The 22,958-nt window shown below is 47.3% G+C and overlaps 1 protein-coding gene across 13 annotated transcripts in view; it reads left to right on the top strand.

Moving 5' to 3' along the window:
- Window positions 1–22,958, top strand: part of LOC105687725 (AF4/FMR2 family member lilli) — a 269,224-nt gene that overhangs the window by 208,838 nt on the left and 37,428 nt on the right. For 12 of the 13 annotated variants that reach the window (XM_020853299.2, XM_020853298.2, XM_048652876.1 and 9 more), the window contains exon 5: window positions 20,949–21,043. In XM_020853299.2, the coding sequence (XP_020708958.2) occupies window positions 20,949–21,043 (95 nt within the window). Of the gene's footprint in view, window positions 1–4,109; window positions 5,017–20,948; window positions 21,044–22,958 lie in introns of those variants that run through there. The other variant, XM_048652884.1, reaches the window with a different exon arrangement.

The following is a 22,958-nucleotide window of genomic DNA, read 5'->3' as shown; positions in this document are numbered from 1 at the left end:
TAAATTCCGCGCGGCTCTCGCTGACCCCGTGCGTTACGAGAATTTCACCACCGACGAAGTCGACACTCGCCGTTACACGCCGAGTTTCCACGTAATTTCTCACCTAATACCCGAACACCCTGCGCCAACGCTCTACACGCGTATACCTATACGGATGTTGTTCAACGTTATACGTCTCGAGGTGCGACGGACTGTACATACGTGGCGTCGAATGGGCGCCAGGGGAATGGCCAAGGGTGCATTTCATCTTCGCCACCGTCACTGGCGGAGACCGATCGACTCCGTGGGGTACGAGATCATCCATCTTTTATCGAACACCTGACGTCGATTCTTGACGTACCTCGCCACCCGTACCGCCGGGCGTTACCGCATTGTATATGATTCTATCCCATATTCTCCCGCGATCCCCGAGCTTCCTTATTTTCTATTCTTTTCACTCTTCGCGGTTAAGTGAAATGGAAAGAATTTTTTTTTCCGTTAAATGAAAGAGAAAAAGAAATTCTGAACCGACGCTACCGAGTGGGGACATCGAAGAAATCGCGATCTCGTTTCTAAAAAAAGTATTACGTAATAACAACGTAGTTTCAAAAGTAAGGAACAATATAAATTCGCGCTACCTATACATCCGCCGACGTTATAAATTTAAAAGACCGAACCGCGTCCCCGGTGGTTTCGATAGCCCCTACCGCATACAAAATATAATCCGGAAAAAAGGCGGAGACGAGGTAGGGAGCGGGGGGGATATTTTTGCGGTTAACGCGGTATAATTTAACCGGGGTAATACACTTTACCCACAGGGTAATACACCTATACACCTGACTGGCGTATCGTATACGTTCGCGTACGCTCGGATCACGGGGTGGCTGATGCGTGGCCTGCAACGTCTCCTTTCCACCCGGTGTATTTCCGTATCCACCTCGCCACCGCGTAAAGAGACCAGACTCAGGTGTTCCTCCGAGTAAATAGCCGGCATCATCGTCAAACCCTGATCGATGTAATACGTCCACCCAATATACTTTTACCCCCCTCGTACAATGTATACCTACCGCCGTGTGGTTTGTGATATTATGTAGAAGCGCGCGGCAAAATGTCCGATTGGCAATTTCTTCACCTCGAGATTCCTCGGTGACGAAGGAGTCGAGGGAAAGAAAATATACGAAGAGTGAAAAACGGAAAAATACCGAGGGTACGAAAATCGCAATTTTCTGACCGCGTATCGGAGTCGGGTGGGACGCTCGCGTACGTTACATTCTCGACGTTTAAAAATGTAAGCGTATACTTTTGTTACGGCGAGACAAGTCGTGGCGGGGGTCCGAGAGACTGTACGACTTACGCGGAGCGGCGAGGGGATGCCGGTAACGGATAGGCGTACGGTCTGCGATGTGGCAGGTCCGTCCGTACGTACGTATATACGTATACGTATATATCGTTGCAGTGGGCAGCCGGAATTACAAAAATAACACTTTCGGAGGTTCAACGAGTTGCGCCACACCGCAGTTAAGTAAAATTAAGCTAAAATTTCTGACCACCCCAGGATATATTCACCCCTTTCTCTTCGGGGTTTTCCTGCTGCGGGGCGATGTCCGGCCGGGACCGAACCTCGGGCAGCGCCAGCCCCCTCGCGCCCCTTTCGCTCGGGTATATCGCCGCGGCGGAAGGGGGTATGTTTCACTTCACACCAAGCATTTTCCGCCGGCCGCTTCCACCGACGTTAAATATTTACTTTTTAATGAATATGCAAATATAATTATTTACGCGCAATTTATACGTTTTTACACACCTCGTACGCCACTTAGCCGCCCCTCGTTGCTGACGGTCCTCGTGCCCGTGATCCGACTCATCCTCCTCGCGACCGACGCCAGTCGTACCTACTCGACCTCGAGTGTTTATCTTGTAAACGACGTCCTCGTCTCTTCTTACGCGCTAAGTAGCCGGTATCCCGGTTCAAAGTGGAATACGCAGTTGCGCCGCGAGTACTTCCGAACGAGTCGACGAGTAAAAATCTTACTACCGCCGATCCCGTCCGACGCGGTATTTCCCGAATTCCACTTTTTAGCGAAAGCTAGAATTTCCAGAAAAAATGCAACAGCCCTATTCCGCGTCGGATTATCAACGGAGTTTAGGCGTAGCGGGGCGACGTTATTTCGCCCCACAGGGGACCGGGAAACGTCGCCTCCGAACCCGTATCTACTTTGCCTCCGTATCGCGAATCATATTTATATAATAAGGTGCTTCTGTACCTACGGTAGCTCGAGAGTACGTGACGCTGAACAGCGCGGGTTTTCCTTCTGTAACGAACCTTTAACGTTAATTATCTACCGGGCAAGGGGTGGCGAAAACAAAATCCACGCGGCTGGCAACACCGATGTACCAAAGTGTGTTTACATGGGATATCTTTCCACCGTTGTGCACATCCGAAGGTCACGAGCGGAATAACAACATCAGGTTTGTGGTCTTTCAGGCTTAGTTTTAATAACCGGATTCGTACCACAACCGTAATCTTTTCATTGTCGAATATCACTAGCGACGAACATATTATTATAAATTATTTGGCGACTCTTTTTATTAATTGATTTGAAAATTGAGAAACCAGAAAAATACCTAGGCGGTGATTTTTTCTCACAACAATTTTTTATCGAGTTTTCTAGAGTGTTTCACGTAATTTGTTCTTAGGAATCAAAATTTGAAAGCCAAATTGATCTATCTATAAAATTGATCGAGTTATCGCCAATTTATCGATCCACAAAGTGGAAAATTCAAGGATATCTTGATCGGAAAAATTCGTAGCTCAATTTAACCAACGGATTCGTGTTCCCGAGGTCAAAATACGTAAGAAAAGTGCCATACGATCAATTTTTTAAAATAAAAATTTTTTGCCCAAAAATCGAAAAAATCCAAAGGGGTACCCCTTGGAAAATTTTCGATTTTGGGTAAAAAAAATATATTTCATTTTATATGCTATTCTTATATATTTCGATCTCAGGAATCCGAAATCACAAGTCAAATTGGTCTTTCTATTGAATTGATCGAGTTATCGCCAATTTATCGATCCAAAAAGTGAAAAAATTAAGGATATCTCGATGTGATTAACTCGTAGCTCGTAGGGGGACTGCTAAAGCGCTCCCAAGGATCGATAAATTGTCATCAATTTCAAAAAATATTACAGAAAAAGTGGCCCGTTTGACGTGGAATCTGAATTATATAAAAATTCGTTGGAATGTCGCGTGAATATTTCGCAGAGTATCATCAGGATATTTCTCATGCAGGGAAGTGGAAGTTTGTTACGACCCTCTCCTTCTCCCATTGACTTTGGTGTATAGGTACCTACGGGGTGATTCTGAAAACAAATCGAAAGTTTGGTGGACGACTTTGAACTACCGACCTGTTCCATCGTCAAAGAATACACGAATATATATATATAGAGCAGCGACTGTATACGTCCTAGACTCGAAAGTAGTGCGTTACCGAAATAGAAGGTGTACAGGGAAATAGATTCGTAGGCGTTCTATCAGATATAAATTGCTCCTATTCGAGCTACTCCGCAACCCCTCTTTGACGTTCCAGCCAACACCCTATCCCTATTCGTGCCAAGGATCTACGGAAACTGGTTGAAAGTTTCATCGTACAAATAACACCTTTGACGCGATCGAAAAGCGTGCCTCACGCACTGCAATCGACTTCGGAAAACCGGATACACGGCTACGACTGCAAAATGAAACGAAGTAAGTCAGTCATACTCAGTCGTCAGTCGTTGGTGGACGGAAAATTGACTCGCACTCTTCGAAATCGCCGGACAGATTCGTGATATTCGTATCCCATTTTCAGAGATATACGACGATGTAGAATAAAACGAGTAGAGGGAACCACATCGGTGAAAATATATTCAAGAGTTTCCAATTTGCGGCCGTGGCTCGAGGGGGAGGGGGAGGGGGAGGAATTGGGTGGAGTAGAATGGGCTCTATTATGGTAATTATATGATAAATACAACAAGGCCTCAGGCGCTGTCTTCCCCATCTTCGAGAGTCCCAGCCTGGAATCTCTTCCATCAGTGGCAGGAATCTCACTCGACTCGACTCAACTCGGTTCCAGTCTCTCCCACTTTCTCTACTCTTTCTCTCCCGCGCCTCTCTCTCTTCAATTTTCACCCTCTTCCTATTCCTCTGTCTCCGTTCGAGACTCTCCTCTCATCTCTCCGTCTCCGGGATGGCTGGCGTGGCTGGTGGTTTGGTTTAAAATACGCCTCCTCTCGGCGGAATGCAATTAATCTTACTCTCTGGTAAAGCTCACTGGTAAAGGTGGGCGACTGTGAACGCGCGCGGGTACGGAAGGAGGATCTTCAAGGAAGAAGTGTTACCAACTTAATGAACTACGACTTCTGATGCGTAGGAGGAGATGTAAGGAAGGTGTAAAGATGCGAGGAAACGATGCGCGCTGCCATACCACGGTGAGAGACAAACCCCCAACTCCGTACAAATTCTACCCTTGAAACCTACGCGTACCTGCGTTTTCAACCGCTCGCACCCACCTTCACTCTTTCGCTTTACCTTGCAGCAAATTTTCCCGGCTAAACAATCGCTCACAGCTTCCTCGTTGCGCGGTAGTAAAATCCGTACGAGTCAAGCTCCACGGACACGAGGTTGTCAGTGTTTGTTGCGATATTTTTTTTCTCCGTTACTTTTTTTTTTTTTCTTTCGTTGAGAAAAAGGAAAAGAAAAACTTTGCCATTCTTATCATCCCCTTGTGCAAGATACCTGAGGGCTTTGTCAGAATCCCGACGTAGGACTCGTCGTCGGTGATCGGTGGGGGTGGGCGGCGGTACATCTGCCTCCGGTTTTCCGCAACTCCTCCTAGTCTCGCAGCCACTCCGAACCCTCTCCAGTTTAACGGAAGCCGCCGCAACGCACTTGACGTCTTCCGTTCAAGGTTTAACCCCGTAGCTCCGTCACCCTACAACAGAAGCAGCGGTACGGCACCGGCAGCGAGCTCGTCTTTTGGGGAACGGATCATCCATCGGTGGTAAGCAACCAGCTCGGGATAGCGAAACGGGACCACTTGACTCCCGTCGTTCTCCCTTTATGTCCCCGGTTCTTGTTTTTTTTTTTTTTTTTCATCATTCTCTTTCTTCTCTTATTCATTTTTCACGAACACCCTCTCAACTTCTGTGATAGAATGACAAAAAAAAAAGAAAAAAGAGAAAAAGAAACTGCGGAAAATAATGCGCGTGATTTTTTTCCGCTTCTACTATTTTTTTCTTCGTCCTTCCAAAGTCGTGAAAGTTTCGTGCAACCGTACACAGTGCAGTAGAGCGAGTCACCTATAGATAGCCACCGCTAGATTCGCTAATAAGAACACGGAGTTGAAGTAGTGATGGCGGAGGCGAATACGTAGGTCGGCGGAGAACGGGGTATGTAGAATCATTATAAATAGTCATAATTACAACAGTCGCGTGTGCTTAATTCAATTACGCTGATTAACGTGGTACGCTGCACCCTCCCATGCCCACCCCCAGCCCCCAGCCTCCAGTCACCCTCTCGCTCTCTCTGTTCGTCTCTGTTTCCTCCTCTCCCTCCCTCTCTCTCCCCCTCTCTCTCTCTCTCCGGTAGCCCGACCCGCATCGCCGCGAACGGTTCCTGAGGCTGCTGCAGCCAGAGCGCGTAAAATATACGGGATGGCTAGGACGACGGTATAAGGTGCGGTACGGTATCCTGGCTAGGATCCTGGGCTGCACCGGGTATTATGCTTATGCATAGACAAGTTATAGCGCGGCTAATATGATTATATCTTCGACGGCGAGGCAAACCCCGTGGTACACTGTACGGTAGCCGATTGTCTCGTGTTACGTTGCAGGTCTCGCGAAGCCATGGAAAACGTATTCGGATCACTGCAGCTGCGGATGATGGGATAACATTTGTGATCCACGTCTCCTTTTTTTCGCTTTTATTTCTCATTCGGGGGTGGTTCGGTTTTCTTTTCTCTCTTATTTTTTTCTTTTTCCTCTCCTTCTTTTTCGAGAGCAATCTCGCCGGAACGAGGAAGAGGTACGGGGAAACGAAGGAATAGAAATGAAACGGAGGGAGAAAAAAATTGGGAACGAGAGCAAAGAATTTAAGGGAGAAGAGAGCAAAAAATAAAAAAAAAAAAGAAAGAAAAAAAAGAATTAGCGGACTGCGTCGGGCGGCGGTCTTCTGATGAAATCCGTTGAATTTGTCGCGGCTTGGATCGAACCCGAATAAATTAGTCCCCTCAAACGGGCGAGATATAAAATTTTGAATATGAATGGCCAGTTTTGCATCCGTAATAAGCTCTTATTCCAGAAACAAAGCACAGCTGACGAGAACATATGTAGATGAAGGGAGGTAGACAGGCAGAGATAAGGAAGACGCGGCGGCACTGGCGTCGCCTCCGGGGACTTTGCTGAAAATTTGCAAGGAACTTAACTCGAATTAGTTGAAAATTTTGTACTCTCAGGGAGCTAAATGTCATTTGTAACGCGATCTAAATGAACTGCGACGCGGTATATCCTCGTTCGGCATCCCCCCCCCCCCCCTTCCACCCACGTACCCTCCAAAAACTTCCAAGACGGTATTCTCGAATTTTTATCCTCGGTCGTTTCGATTACCCGATACAATGCGACAGATTTTCTTTGGACGTTGCACGAATGGCCGCCGAAAAGTCGACTTTTTCTCTTTTTTATTTTCGAACACACCGGTAGCAGGGGTTGAGTCCGGTTTGTTTGAATAAGGGTAACCTTTGACGCGATGAGCTGCCGGGCGGATCGAAACCCCGAGGGATTTTGTTTGAAATTTTGAGAACCGTTTAACTAGAGTTAGTTTGAAATTGTACGAGTTATACGAATCGTCGCGAGATCTAAAGACGCGGAATTCTCGGTATTGGGATAATTTGAATGATTGAATAAATGTCGGATGCCGAAGCCTACATCACCGGGGAACCTCGATACGAATCTAAAGCGGAGAGAAGAAGAGAGGAGAGAAGAAGAGAGGAGACGCGAGGAGACGCGAGGAGACGCGAGGAGAGGAGAGAAGAGCGGAGCGGAGGAGATTCGGAGGGATGAGGGAACGAGGGGACGAGGGGGTGAGGGGATGAGAGGAGGAGACCTCTCATCTCATCTATCCCTCCCGCTAAACTCATTACCCGTCGGTAATTCCATCAATGCTTTAAGCTCGGAAGGTCTCTTGAAGAGATGTATCAACCTACGGTATATCCGTGTCTCCTGCGAGCGAGTACGTACATACAGGGGATGATTGAATCAGTCAATAGATAATGACAATGATAACGACAATCGCCACGTTCGACGATCGATAGTCAGTCGGACGATTACACTCTCGAACGAGTCACCGCACACGTCTGCGAGTCCGCTAGGATGCGGAGAAAGAGTGAAAAATTCAGTAAAGCGTGGAAATCAATTACCGAAGATTGAATGTAAAAATTATGCAAATGTCGTTTACATCTGAATGGGGTTCGAGTGAGCGAGGTTACAATTAGGCAGGAGCGCCAATTCAATATCGAGGGCTATTCGAGGAATATTCAACAGGAAAATATTAAACGTTCCACGGTTTGCCTCCGGTCCCGATGAATACCAATAAGTATTTCAAATATTGGGCGTATCGCGAGCCGGTAGGTCGGTTTCTATTACAATTACTCGAATACGACTCGCTTAATTTTTTTCACCCTTATGACCTTCGAGTGGGTTCGTACGTTAGCCGAGGGGCACCAATTACTCCCCTCGAGAGCTACTCGTTTCGTTTAATTCGTTTAAAAATTCGTGTCGACGTTATATACGACTCCCGGTGCTGGTTGCTCGAGAGGAAAATCGTATAAGCTGCAGTAGCGGTAGCTAGTCGTTCACTCGCTCTTCCATACTCCGTAGATATAATCATAAAATCAAAGTAACCACCGTGGTTTCGGTTTTAGCGCGTTATAAATCTGCCCATTCAAGATTAATGAGAGCGATATTCAAAGCGGCCAGACTGCCACAGGGATCGACGACGGCGAGTAAAGGAAAAGAAAAAAAAAGCCTCGAATGAAAAAATTATTCACCGAAAATTATTATCGATCTAAAGCTAGTGAATTTTCCGGACGAACTCGAAGTTTGGCGAGACATCGTTTCCATCTTTCCGCAATAATTTTTCTGCCAATTTTTCTGCGCTGCGGGGAAGGAGTGAGCGCTGCGTAAAGTGAAGCGAGTCGTCGTCGACTGTCCGTCAATTTAACGGGAGAAGAAAAATAGAAAAAGAGGCAGAGATAAAAATTATTCGATACGGGTATACCGTACACCGATTAACGGATTCAAGCCGTCATCGTATGCTGACGGTTCGAATGCACGAGACGCGAAACGTAGAGGTGGCATGAAAACTCCGTGGTAAAGCGAACGGAGACCGAGGTGGTAAAAGCTGAACTTTGGCGACTCCCGTCATTAGCTAAAGCTTCAAACGATTCGGCGTGAAAGTTTCGAAAACTTCACCCATTCCTATAACGATTATTCTACGCTATACATGTGTTTTATTCGATTAGGTAGTCCAGATTATTCATTCGCCGTTACTGACGCGTGTCCCGAACGAGGTGTTCGATATTTCCGTCGCAAGGTGGAATTATTTTTTGCCCTTCGTCTTTCCCCGGAATTTTCGAGGAGGACGCGAAATCGCGTGGAACCCGAGTCGTTCGTCTGTAGCGTTTCGGATTTTATTGTAAACGGCAATAACGCGTCACCACTGTTATTACCACCACCGACATCGGATTTTCTCATCATCAACGTTCGATCCATCACCGTTAGACGTGCGGTATACAATTAAGAGAGCCCATTTTCATCGTTCTCCGCGCTCGCACGCAGCCTCCGAACGGAAATTGCTCGAGAGCGCGATCCGTACGGAAACACTGTACGACACGAAGACGTCACAAAGGGCTGAGAAGACGAGACTCGCTTAGTCGATGCTTATTAGTAACCCGAGATCGTCCCGTCCATTATACATTCCGATTTCGGGATAACCCCGGCCCCCCATCCCCCCACCCCCACCCCCGACCCCGAGCCACCCAGCCGCCCGGCTCCGGGGTTCTCCGAATGTCGCGTTACCCCGCGAAAATACCGCTACCCTCCTCGTCCCCGTCGACGCGTAAGATTGAGCATTGCCAGCGATGAAAAGCCGACTTCGAGGGCGCACCTCAACTCTCAAGTACCCCCGGTGAACCGGCGCGACGTAGTCGTGCATTAATATCGTGTTGCACCTCTTCAGATTTCCTCCGCCACACGCGTAATACGCATCGCGTCGAAAGACAACCGGGTTATTCAATTTTTCCATCCCTCGTTTCGTCGAGCCTTCGGCGATCCCTTGGCGAGATTAAAGTAGGCGCACCGAACGTACACCGCCGATAGGTTGACAAACGACTCCGTCTCGTTTGTATACACACACGGAATTACGTAGGTATACGCTAGGGTAGAGTAAATGGATCGCAATCGGAATTAACGTGAAAACGGTTTTAACTTTTTTGCAGGGCTACGGGCGGCAGTCGATCCTCATCAATTGACTCGACGACCGGTTTTTTTTTTTTTGTACCCGCGCGATTCCCTCGGTCTTCGATCGGCGATGCCGACTCACGATTTTCCGACCCCCTCCGCACACCGCGAGACGCCGCGGCGATCCACTCGGCGAAGGCGAATTCCCCATTTCCGAGAGTGACAGAGGCGATTATTCGCCTTTGGTTTTTATATTCCCCGATCGCTTTATCTGACGGCGAGCTCGTCGCCCGAGGCCTCCGGACCCGACCGGATGATGAAACGCAGTCGATGCCCGTTATCTAACCCCGTACATCCACTCTATACCTAACAATGAAACGCGGTGTTACTCCCTTACGATTATTTATCGGAACTCGTCTCACTTCGCTCTAACACACGCGCGTGTACAGAGGGCGACTGATTTATTGGTATAAACGGTGGGTTAATTACTCAAATCTCGTACGCGCCGTTTCTCTCGCGGGACGATTGTCGCACGAACGAATGTTACCTGATTAGAAAAAATCGAAATCGAGAACAAAAAAAGAAAAGAAAAAAAAAACATCAACAAAGAAACTGATCGCACTCGTATTTCATTCAAACGCGATGTGGAGCAAAAAAAAGAAAATATTTCAAAATAAACGAGAGAGAAAGAGAGTGCTGAGCGACTGGAGGGGAGATAAGAATTTATGTGACAGCGCAGCTTAGGTGGCGAGGAATACAATTCGACGAGTCATTTAATTACAAGACAAATTGGAAATCGATGCTCTTCCACTCCTCATTCGGGATGATATTGTAATATGGCGGGTGGTTCGGCGACTCCTCGGTATCGAGAGCGTAATTTTAATCAAGCAAATCGGGCTTCTCGCGAGCCCCTTGGCCCCGCTACCTCGGAGTATAAATCCATATAAAAGTTTATCGGAAGCCAATAATCGCGGGGGTTCACGTTATACGGTGAACGATATCTACCTAGCATTCTCTCTCTTTTTAACTTTTTGTTTGTCACCCTTGTAAAATACCGGCATACGGATCGGCCCCGGTATACCTATACGTACGAGAGGGGATGGCAGGTGCGCGTGCATGCGTGCGGCCCTTCAACAGGTGGTCACTCGGTGGTAGGTTCATCGTGCCGGGCCGGCCGGTGGTCATCCATCCATCAAGAGCTTTGTGCCCCTGCGAGAGAAGGAGAGAGAAGGCGAGACGTGAAGCAGCCGAGAGAACGAGCGGGCGGGAGAGAGAGAGGGAGAGAGAAAAGACCGGTCAGAGGGCAGCCAGAGGGCAACGAGAGGGCAGTCAGAGGCGACCGGAGCGAACTAACGCTTCGAACGCTGTCTCTATATCGGTCGGGATAACGCGAGCCGCGCGTTCGCCCGCGCAAACGGTCTCTTTTTATCGCTTTGTGAAGCCCAACCGATTACACTCGTACGGCTATTAGGGTGTTGCATTTTTTTTTTTTTTTTTTTTATCTTCTCCTATCCAAAAATCTGATACTTCAGGTATGGTTCTCGAGAGATGAAAAAAAAATAAAAAAAAAGGAATCAAATTTGTTCGATTAAAATTTTACCAGCCGCAGCCGATGTGATCCCTTTCGCGATTATTATTTTGGTGGTATTTAAAAATGAATTTCCGGGCGAAAGTATAAGGGACGTATTAGCTGCGGGAATAAAATTTAGCACTCGAGATTTTATCCTCATCTCGGTTCGGAGGTCCCGTTCAACTGCGGCGGTATTGCGGTGCCGCGCGGACGTTATATATAGGTATAACGGTGTTCGAGAATAAAGGCTCGAGGATAAAACATTTTTAATATAATTAAGTAGAAATCCTGGGTCCCTTCTGCCTACGGCGGTCTGAGCTTGAGCTCTACGCCTGTAAGAAGGGTTGTATTCAGCCTGCCTCCGGGGCATGTTAATGCACTCGCAGATCTTAGCACTTACACTCCAACACGCTCGACTCGCTCTTCCACCACCCCCCCGCGCAACCCCCGACTGCCAACCTCGTACCTCCAGCCTTGAGCCCCATCCAGCCATTTTCTCTTACTCTTAAACTACGTCGCCTTCAGCCTCTGGGAGGGCTTTCACGGCGGAGGACGCCTTAAATCCGGATCTCGGCTTTACAGTGTACATTGTATAACTCGGGTATACGATTCTCCCGCAGAATGCAACACCGTTTTCAAAACTGTTTTCAGTCAGTTTCTCCTCGCCGAGATTTCGTTTCAAGCTCTCGCCCGTTCGAAACGTACGCCGAAGGGGAGCTCGGATCTTGATTCGAGTACGTTGCTGAAAAAAAAAAAAATTACAAGCATCCGCTAATTAACGAGAAAAATTTCTCCAAAGTTAATGGAAATCCGAACGCCGTTAACACCGCTCGGGATCAATCGAGCTCGCGGGTATCCCGCCTCGGCGTCTCACATTCACACGATATTAAATCGATACCTACCCTTATTGAAATATTAACGTTGCGGAGACACGGAACATTCGACACTTCGCCGTCCCGAAACCCTTCTCTCTCGCTCTCTCGCTCTCTCCCTATCCCGGCTGCGGGTTGAACCTCGGCGTGCAAATTCTCGTTCGCAGCTTCGTTTTATTCCACCGGGATGAAGACAAAGAAACCGCGAACCGAGCGAAGTGTAGGCGAGATTCTCGGGAAGCCAAGACGCGGTGAATCGAGCCGAAGCCACAACCAACCACAGTCGACTGTTACTTCCCTGACGAACAATGGACTCGTTAATTAGGATTTCTTTTAGCCACCGACGACTCACACCCCGCGGTCTGCAAAAAACAAGAAAAAAAAAAGAAAAAAAAAAAAAACAGAAACAGAATGAAAGAAAGAATCTTTCCGGACGTCACACGGCTCTTCGCGCAAAGTAACTCTTACATAATTCACACTTGATAAATTCTCCGCGGGTTTGTTTGATTTATCAATATGAATTTCCCTATTTTTCGTCGTTACTGGATTATCGGGGGGGGGGGGGGGTTCGGTAACCCACGAAAGCGTCATCTCCGTGGCTCGCGCGTCTTACGGGTCGTCGCTCGTCTCGGTGCCTGTGCGTTACATAATTTAGAAGGGCCAACGCCGACGTTGCCGCATGCTAATCACTCGACCCAGATTGAATAATTAATCAGTATTCTTTCCCTTCTTTAGGTCTACCCCGCTCCTCGTTCGTCCTTTTTCGCCCCCTCCCGACGCCCGCGCCATGCTACGTGACAGTTTTTTATTACCGCGTAGACGTTCTTATTCCTTCGTCCGGGAGCGTAATTATCGATGCATGTATGCGACTTTGGTGAATTTTTTTCAATTTTATGCAAATTTCACCGTTTATAAAACCACACGCGTGTGACTCGTTCCTTATCCGCAAGCTTTCATCCGTCAGTCCTGCGGGCTACTGTCGTAATTAATTGCAACGAATGAAAATCCCGCGATCGATAATCCTCACCTCTGCACATCTAGGAATTTTAGTTTTTCGTACGATTTCGTTCTCTTTTTTCCTTTCATCACTAATCGAATTTTCGTTCATAAAAATTTCACGTATATCGCGTTTAAAACGGCCGAGTGTTGGACCGGTGCGAAACCGCGTTTTGGGAATAAATATTTTTCCGAACGATTCGAATATTTGCATAATACGACGTGACGTCAGAATTAGTGACGTGATAAATCGTTCCGTTGGGAATAGTTAACGTTTCCCAACATCAATCTTTACCGCGAAGATTCCGCACACCCCCTCGAGCTCTCCTCTATCCGTTCCCCGCTACTTTGCCGCGGCGGTCTCGTTTTCCCGGGAAAACTACGTTAAAAAAAAATCTATGAAATTGATTGAGACAAGCCCGAGCGTTGATGGATTCAACATATAAACTGATTCATCGCTATTTAACAAGGTGCTACAGCTATGGAGCTGCCTATCGGACAGGTTAAACCGGGAAATAAATGAGACCAACGGGAAATACTTAGCCACCTGCGTCTACCTGTGGCCCAACCCCTAATTATCAACGAATCCATTGAAATTGAATCGGCTTCCTTCGAAGGGGCCATCGGCTCCCCTAAAACCCGAAACTTGCCGTGAACGCGGTGTATACATAGATATAGAGGAGGTAGCGTCGCATCTTTCCCTTAAATTATTTTGCAAATCAACGAGGGCGACGATTACATCGATGAATCGCAAGAACTTCCATCGGCCGAGATCCCATGTAACGAAAAACGAGCGAATAGCTTATTTCCCACACCGGTGTAACGAAGGCAAAAAGGAAAAACCCCTCTCCGTCGAACGAAAAAAAAAAATCCCCACCCAAAATCGCCGAGGAAAAAACCGTGTCAGAGGTATGATTAACTAGCCGAGGTCATCGGGGGTCATCGCGACTGGCCGCGATACCACCGCCAGAAGAGCCCTTCGTTCATTAAATATTTGCGAACCTCGAGAGCGCGAAGGGGAGGCTAAGTATTAATGAGGTGAATTAAAAGTTTCGCGTTTTTGCTTGCCGAATCGCCACATGGGAATGCAGGGTGAAGAGGAGGGGGTGGTGAATGGTCGAGTTTCAGACGAAGCGCAAAGGTAGGATGCTGTCGGTCACCTGGGAAACAGTCCTCTTAAATATTTCACGCTGTAAAGACATTTGCGAACGTACCGGCGGTATTATTCTATTTTGGTTTGTTTTTTTTTTTTTTTTTTTTTTTTTAATTTAAAATTTTTTTTCTCCCTCTCCTCAACATGGAGAAATAAATTATACCGAATAAAATTTACTCCTCTCGGACCCGCGGAGAAATTTTTCGTTCATAAATCTCGGTGTGGGTTTGAAAAAAATAAAATAAATAAATAAAATAAAATAAAAATAATTAGAATACGGAAAGTTTGAATTACAATTTCCACGACGGGCGAGGTTAGACAGCGTGTGGAAATTCGTTATTATTTTCGAAAAGAATTTATTCGTCATTATTGTTGTTATTATTGTTGTTATCATTTTTTTTTCCCGTTCCTAATACTTTATAAGATTTTTCCCGCGCTTGAATGCATTTTAAATAGACCTTACACGAGTGACGCGAACACCTGTCTCCGTCATTCCACGGATAAAGTAGCATTTAATGGATCTTGGTTCAACCAACCCTATGTACAGTTTACATGCGACACCCTCGTCTCCCGCGTCACTCGCTCTGCTGCTGGATTTTTATTTTATTTTACTTTTTTTTTTTTCCCCCGTTTTTTTCTACCCACCCTATATTTGCTCTTTCTTTCCGTCTAGCCTCTTGGAGAAACGCCTTTTACAGAGACAAGAACCACTTAATTTCACATTTTGAAGAATTTCGTATATTTTTTTTTCTTCTACATTCATCAAGTGGTGGAAATAGTGGGATAAACAATTTTTCCGTTCGAAAATAGAATGAGCATTTCAACGACGCGTTTGTATTTTTTTTTTTTTTCTCATTTCGCGTTAATAACACGTGAGATGTGTGTACGTGCACGTCGTACCGGAAAACGCGAGGTGTCCTTCGTCTTCGTCCTTCCGAGGGAAACGTGGAGCTGTAAAGGGCTTCAAAGCAGTTCATAGTTCAGGGCTAGGGATGTCGCGCTCAGTGTCAGGCCGATGCATACATGGGAGATGAGGCGTTAGCATAATGTCGCTGTTGGGTTGTACGTCGGTGTTTCGTATATACACACACCCCACTTCCCCGTCTTCCGCCCCTTTTCGCCACCCCGCATCCAAAGCCACGGGTACCTTAGTACTTTGTGTGCAAATTACGCCCGTAGACGAGACAGAAGAGAGTAGATACCTTCCGTAGCTCGTTTGCCTCACTTCGAGATGAGCAACGTACGAGACCAAAGGGGTGCGGAAAGTATAAGTGTCTAGGCATCGCCAAACATCCGGGGGCGGGGGGGGGGAAAGTTCTTCCGCGAAAATAAATGAAAGGGAAAAAATTTGAAGAATTCATAATTATTTTGCGACAAAGATTTCCTCCTCTTTTTGTTTCATGCTCTATCGCGTTGTACGTACCGCTGTACACAGGTACGGGGTCGCGGTGGTGGTTGGTTAGGTGTGGTTGGCATACGTGAAAAGTTTTTAAGGAAATTGGTAAACTTGTGGATAAACTTGGGAGGAGGACGGTTTTTTTCCGTTCTCATCCTTTCTTAGTGTTTTCTTATTTTGTCATTTTTGTATTTTTTTTTGTTGTTTTTTATTATTATTTGGTGCCACTCGGTGGAAAAAGGAGAGAGAGAGAGAGAGAGAGATAGCCGTGTATGGGAAGAAAAGAGGATCGCGAAAAATAAAGAAGAAAGTAAAGCGAGGAGGTAAAAAAGAGAGTATGAGAAGTATGAGAAAAAAAATAAGGAAACATTGCTGCAAGATTATACCGCGAGTCCTTCGCTCTCTACGCCCAACGGTTACCGTAGTCTCGTAGACCTCGCTTCACCCTCAACAAGCCCTCAAATTAAGTTCCCGCGTCTCTTATGTATATGAGGCTCACTCCGCACTGAATCCGGGAGCAACAGAGAAAGGATTCTTATTATTGCTCTTAAGGGATTTCGTATTGCGCCTCCCGTTCTCTGCTCCCAAAACCTTTCCCTCCCCCCCCATCCTCCCTCCCCCCCCCCCCATCCTCCTCCCCCGGACCTCACCCGGGAGTACCCCACTCTAGTTAGTGGCAGGGGATGCCTGCCTGCATCCACCGCCAGGCAACCCTCCTTGTAATAACAGAGGCTTGTTGAGCCTGCCTCGACCTCCTCCTAGAGCTACTTGGTATGTCGGACCGCTTGCGGCTGCGGCTTGCTCTTTAGCGCTTTATTGCTACGGGTCGCGCATTCCCAAAATCCAAACTCAAATCCGCTACCTTACAAGCTACGCGGAGACCTACCGACACTGTAAATGTAATTTTAACCAACCTTACCGCCTCCTACGACTGAACCGATACTCCGTACGGATATTCGCACCGAGAGCCGAATACGAGAAGGGCGTAGCCTGTGCAAAAAAAATTGAATACCGAACTCCACCGAATGCGCGTCCTCTCGGAAGTGCACTAAATCGAAGAAATTAGAATGAGAAAGAAAAAAAAATTATTTCGGAAATTCCATGGCCTTGGTAGAGACACCTAATCCGCGGAGCGGTAAGTAGCACCTTGACACTCGTTCGAGTTCCTGGGTTGCGTTTCGGGAATTTCTCGGCGGTGGTTTCTTATTCGGTGAAATTTTCGCGGGTACCTGACTCGGAGTAAAGTGCGAACTAGAGCGAACGAGGAAGTTGGAAAGAGACGGTAGTATCCTCTCGACTCTTGTAGAATAGAATAGAGAAATGCTTTCTCGCCATTCCCGTGGAAAACAAGACATTTATAAACACCCACCGCGAGATTAGATTTGTTAAGATAATGGGGGGGGGAGGGGGGAGGGGGTGTTCGTTGGAAGTAGTAGGTGGCATCTTACCGGCTCTGTATACTCTTACTATCGCAGACATCGCAGCCACTCGAGCTTAATCCAGAAGATGACGTTTGTGCGAGGAAGATGAAGACGCCTAACGGTTATTAGGATACACCTCTTGGCTCGCTTCTCCGCTATCACAATCAGTGGCAGTGGTATATCTACTTACGCTACTCTCGGCCAACTGCACGCCGAGACTTTATCCTACTGGTCATTATTTAACCGCTGCGAGTCGAGGAAAAACTTTTCGCTATTTCAATTTTCACGCCGCATAAAAATATCGTCGTCAAACAATCGTTGTATCAAGGGCGTACGAATAACGTTTAATTAATTATTCTCCATTGGTCTATGTATAACGGCGGTCGTCGGTTCAGGACCCCTGCGCGGTGCGTGTGGGGCTTCCAGTAAAGAGAAGAAGGATTACAAGAGAAATTGAGGTGGTTTCCATTTGGAAAAAAGGTATTTTTTATTTATATACCTACATGCCCTTCTTTTTTTCTTTTTTGTTTTTTTTTCTCTCGTTATAATTATAATAATTATTATTATTTTCTCGTGGGGAGATCGAGTTTTAATAAAATTAAATACCGTGCAGAAAGTCGAGTGGGTCCCTTCACGTATATTCGAGACATAATTCATGCGTGGAATGTGTAGCGGGTAGAACCCTTTTTCCGGCGAGTCAAGGGTCGGGTGAGTCGCGGGGGTTAACGGATAAAAAAAAATAAATAAAAAAAAAAAATATAAAAAACCACACACGAAAAAAAAGAATAAAGAAATAAAAAAAGTGTATCCTTTGTATAGGTATACGGATAACATACCTAACGCAAACGCGTGTTTATCTTGAGATTTGTTGCCGTCTGTTCTCGATATTTATTGGCTGGAAGCTGCAGAAACGAGGGGGAAAGTCAGGCGCGGCAGCCGCCCGCTCTCTGACGGACCGTTAAATTTTATTATGTTTTTTCGCCGATGTCGAAATAACGCTTTTCTCCCTTTTTTTTTTTTCTTTTCTTTTTTTTTTTTTTCACCCGCCCCCAGTCGTCGTCTCGTTCGCGAGTACATATCGCGTTATACCTGTGGTATCACGTGCGTGTACCGCGGGGATGTGTCGCGCGGTTTTCCCACCCCCTCTCAACGGGACGAATCACGAACGATTGTGTTCGCCGCGGATTTCGTCTCGCAAACAGGATTCAATTGAATAAGTCGATCGCCGGAGTTTCCCAGAATATCTCTTTATCGAAGCGGCGACGGCCGAGGAGAGCGAAATTTCTGACTTCGCACCCACGTGACGCGGAGTACTTTTGTGTTCCTACCGCGGTAATTAGGAGGGGTTCAGACGTCGCGAGGACCCGCGATATTTAAGAAGGTGGCGGTGGCGCGAGATTCTTGATTCAGTGCTCACGTCGCAGCGGGAACGAACCAAGTCGTGTAAGCAGCGGGCAAAGGGGCGCCCGGGAGGCGTCGATGGCGTGACAGATTGCCCCCGGTATTTTCCACCACATACATCATCGGCACCCGCCACCCCCTTAGTTCTACTCGGATGCCCACCGTCGTCGTCTCTCTTAATTGGCACCGCCAGCTATATCGACGAGAAATTTCCTACCGCCTCGGAAAACCACCTTCGTCGGGTTTGCCGTATAACCAGCCGAGATATCGGCCGTGCCCGCTGCACCGCCCGGAATACGAAATTTGCCTGAATTTATGACGATTCGATAAACGTGTGTACGTCGAGATCGTAGTTGACGCGTTTTTTTTCGTACATTAGCTTCGAACTTACGAAGTGACCTGGGGTACCCTATATTTACCCTTGAGAAGACCTACTGCGTATCGGTGGGCATTAAATATAAACAAGTCTATTTTTCTTTATTCGATTTTTCCTTCGGCTATCGGAGCACTTGATTCCACCTTTCGGCTCTTTGAGTTCGTACTCCGGGAGCTCCGGTCACTTTAGCGGAAATATTTATCGAGGGTTCGTTCGCCGGCGCTGCCGGTAGTCCGCGACCGGACTCTTCGCAGACGCATCGGCAGTCAGTCAGTCAGTCGTCGTCGTCGACGGGATAGAGAAGAAGTGGAAAGAGGAGGGGACCGAGCAGCAACGGAATCGAAGGACCCTTCCCACGACTCGTTTGCCGACGTATAAGTACACACCCGGTATCCGAAATCCACCACCCCCACGTACCTTCCTTGCTCTACGTATCTCTCTATCGCCGTCGCGGTTCTTTGATCCGCCCCACGAACCCAGAGTTTATTCAGCTCAGATTATTTACGCTTTTAATTACATTTCACAAAGCGAACTCGCTCGATCCTACCTACAGGAAATACCTCTACCTATACACAGGATTCTTTGAGCGCGTCAAGCATATTTTTTTCAAATATTAAATGAATATACTACCCGGACGCGGGCCGACCCGCCGTAAAATGTACACTCGATCTAGTGTAAAATATTGGAAAAAATTATACGCGTTGTTCGTGTATCGTGTATTATCGCGTAATCACTTATCGGTTTAATCAACGATGAATATTTTTTTTCTTTTCATCTCATTCGCTTTCGGGACCGTATGCGTGCGTGAAAAACCTGTTGATCTACGGGACGAACTATACGCGTGTAGCGTTGTAGAAATAGAAAGAAAAAAAAAAAAAAAAACATGTTAAGCCAATATGTTCGGCGGAGATTTTAAAATTCTTTTCGCCGAACAACGAACCTTCAATTTCGTACTTTTCCCCCCTCTCTCGCGTGAGCATGAGAACGGAGGCACGTACCTCCACCTTTAATCAAGAAAAAATGTAATATAAACTGAAAACTAGTCGTGGAAGGGAAAAATGGAAGGGCGGGGGGGAGGGGGGAGGGGGGAGGGGGCAGAGTAAAGGGCGAAAGCGGTAAACGGCTGGGGACGTGACACCGTCGTTTCTCGGTAGCTAGCTTGTGTATCTCGACACAACCCTGTGCAGCAGGACTTCTGCGAACGGCGGCGCAAGGGGACAGGGTATGTAACGTATAGCTACTGGGCTTGACGTAGCCCGCGACCACAGAGGGAGGAACAAAGGGAGTTATCGCTACGGAATTTTTCCACCGTCGAGATGGAGGAATGTAAATCACGCGCTCTTTCTCTGGATGGAGTCGCTTCCGGCACCCCTACGTCCCTTTGGCTTCGGCACCGCGAACTATCGGCAAGAAAAGAGGCCGATAGATTCGCTCGAACAAGACGGACGAATTCCGAGATGAGTGCGTTATTTTGTTTCTTGTTTTTTTTTTCTTTTCGAGCTTGAGAGTGAAATTTTTGGTCAATTTGCCAGCAGACGTCGGCGGTAAAGCGAGTATTGTTTGTACCTCGTTGTTCGCTGATAATCTCGGAGAAAGCTCGCCGGCTCCCTCGGTTATTTGTTGGAGTCACGCGGATTTATGAAATGGCAATAAAATTTATATGACGTACTAGCACGTTAGGGGTGGGTTACGTTAGGATTGATGTTAGCACGGCTCACCCGGTGCTCAACCAGTTTCCCCCCCCCCCCCCCCCCCCCGCCCCCTCCCTCCCTGGCGGAGGGAGCTAAAAGGCGCGGTACCTTCGACCGCGCGGTGCACCTCGTCTCCGCATGGAGCCCGAGGAGGTCGCAGGGAGTGGAAATTTTGAAATCGAGTGGAAATGGAAAAACTAGTTTTTAGTTACGGAATATATTATGGAATTTCCTGTTATTTCCATAATTTTACTCATAAGTGCCATTATAGGCTTGAGTCGAGCCATAAACCGCCCTTACTCGTGGCATTCGAAGCAGTTAAAACTTTTCGCAATAATTCACCTCTGATTATTATAAATCATTTTTAAAATAAGTATTTAATCCTTTCGTTTGGTACCGCGCCACCGGGGGAGCAACTCCGACAGATTTCTCTCCCTCCTCGACTCCAACTCTTTCCCTCGTTACACTTTTTATTTATTTATATATTTTTTGTGTGGCTCTCTTTTTTTTTCAAAAAAATTGCTACCACCTCTTCGAAAAGTTTGGAAATTTTCAAAACTCTGAGGAACGGATTCTACAATATCGTCTTTCTTCTATTCACAGGTGGACGATCGGGGTAGATCTCCGGGTACGTCGAGACGTCCGACGTCCGCTACCTCCTCCTACTCTCCGCCCAGTCCTGAGGAACTTCCGACTCTGTGAGTATAGAAAATTTCAAATAAAATAATAGAAAATGAAGAGAGTTCGTTTTTTTTTCTCACGTCTATTTGGGGGGGGGGGGGGGTTTGTACGAACCGCGTGCCGCGTCGGTAATCGGTCGCGAGACGGTCGTCGGTGGTAACCTGCACACCCTGCATCGCGTTGACAAAACATATCTCATTTGAAATCATGACTCCATTCGGTAGCAGCCCTTCCAGACTGGAGAGAGGGCAGGTCGTATCGCGGATGATATTAACGCGAGGTATAGCCACGCGGGGTTTGGCCGACTACCTACAAGAACTTTCCCCCTTCGTCGTGACATATTGTTTCCATTCTACTCTCGCGGTAAAGCACAATAAAAAACCTGCATAAATATCGCCGCCGACGCCGTAGCACCACCCGCGACCACCCGCGACCACCCTTACCTCTTCCTCCTCCTCCTCCTCCTCCTCCCACTACTACTACCCCGCTGATGTATCCCCGGACCAACGTAAACCTTCGTAAGAACCGCGACGCACGCAGTTTACTTGCTCCGGAATGCCTTGATACTAATTTGTCTGAGTGGCTTTTTGGTGAGCCTATAGGTACCGCTGGTTACGGCTAGTGTATATATGTTTATACCTGTATCGCGTACAGTTGCGATATATCCTCCGTTGTTACAAGTAACAACGGCAAAATATGAATTTCCGTCCGGACAAATTAAACGTGACACGTACTGCGTGGGAATAGAAATTCGCAGCTGAAAAGAAATTCGACGTTTCATAGCGGAGTCAATTTCTTCTCTAGCGTCGCGTCGGCGAGTGAGCGAGCGAGCGAGGGGTGTCATTTCCACGCGCGTGTATAATGTATTACGGGTATCCGGAAATAAAAAAAAAGAGAGAAAGGCAAAAAAGAACGAACGGGATTCCAGGTTCGAAGCATTGGAATCATAACTCAACTCGGGGTAGACACTTTTATTCCGCTGTAATTGAGATCGGCCGATCATCGGAGCACGGGGGTGGATTGTGGATTGCGGATTCGTACCAAAGCCACTCTCGAAGGCGGGAAGATCCGAATTTTTGATAAGGTCCCCTTCGCGCAGTAAATCCGAATCGCAAATCACTCAACCTCTTAGCTCTTTTTACCCCGCATACGTATACACCGACTGAACGGTCTGAACGGCCACGGGCAAAGGAGGACGCGCACCGCCTATCGGCTATAGGACTCTATGGATTTTCTCGTCCGGATTCAACCCGCTGCCATGAATCATGTATCACCTGCGTATCAGTCGCTGCGTCCGTACACGATTTTTACCACCTACATCTTACTCGTTATCTCCGTGGGATTTCGCTTCGCGCAAGTTCGCCGAAGTTTTGAGCCGTCGTGGATCGGACCGCGGAATCGAAGGGTTTGAATTTCCTAATTGCAAAAAAGAGCTTCGCCGTCTCTGTCCGCTTTTGCGGGGATACGGATATTCGCGCGTTCTCCGTTACATCGGGAGACACGAAGCGCGTATCGATCGCGCCAAGATCAACCGATCGCGGAGGGGATTGTAGTTCGAGGTGAACGAGAGAGGAAGAAATTCGCGAGAGCAGCTGTGATCCGGAGAAATTAAAACTTCGATTCCCGGGTTTGAGGGTTCGGGACGATCCACCGTAAAGGGGGAAGAAGCGCGTCTAGTTGGGCTCGAGAGCGGTCCGAACTCTTCGAGAGTGAATAGCCGCCGAGTAGTGGAAAGCGTACGCGTTGTTCCGTTGACGTGGGTCCCCCAAGTCCTAATTTCACGATTCCGTCCTCGCCCCGGCGTTCGCCCCCTACACCGACTCGCACGGGCTCACTAATAAACCAACTCCGTCGACGCCGAACAGAGCTGATCCACTGCTGAAATATGAGATAACATCGGGACCCGAAAGAACCTGCGAAATTCACTCTGTA

The sequence above is a fragment of the Athalia rosae genome, chromosome 3, assembly GCF_917208135.1.
Source record: "Athalia rosae chromosome 3, iyAthRosa1.1, whole genome shotgun sequence".
In the NCBI taxonomy this organism is placed as follows: domain Eukaryota; kingdom Metazoa; phylum Arthropoda; class Insecta; order Hymenoptera; family Athaliidae; genus Athalia; species Athalia rosae.
Note: the sequence above shows the minus strand (reverse complement) of the source record. Positions and strands in the feature narration are given on the sequence as shown.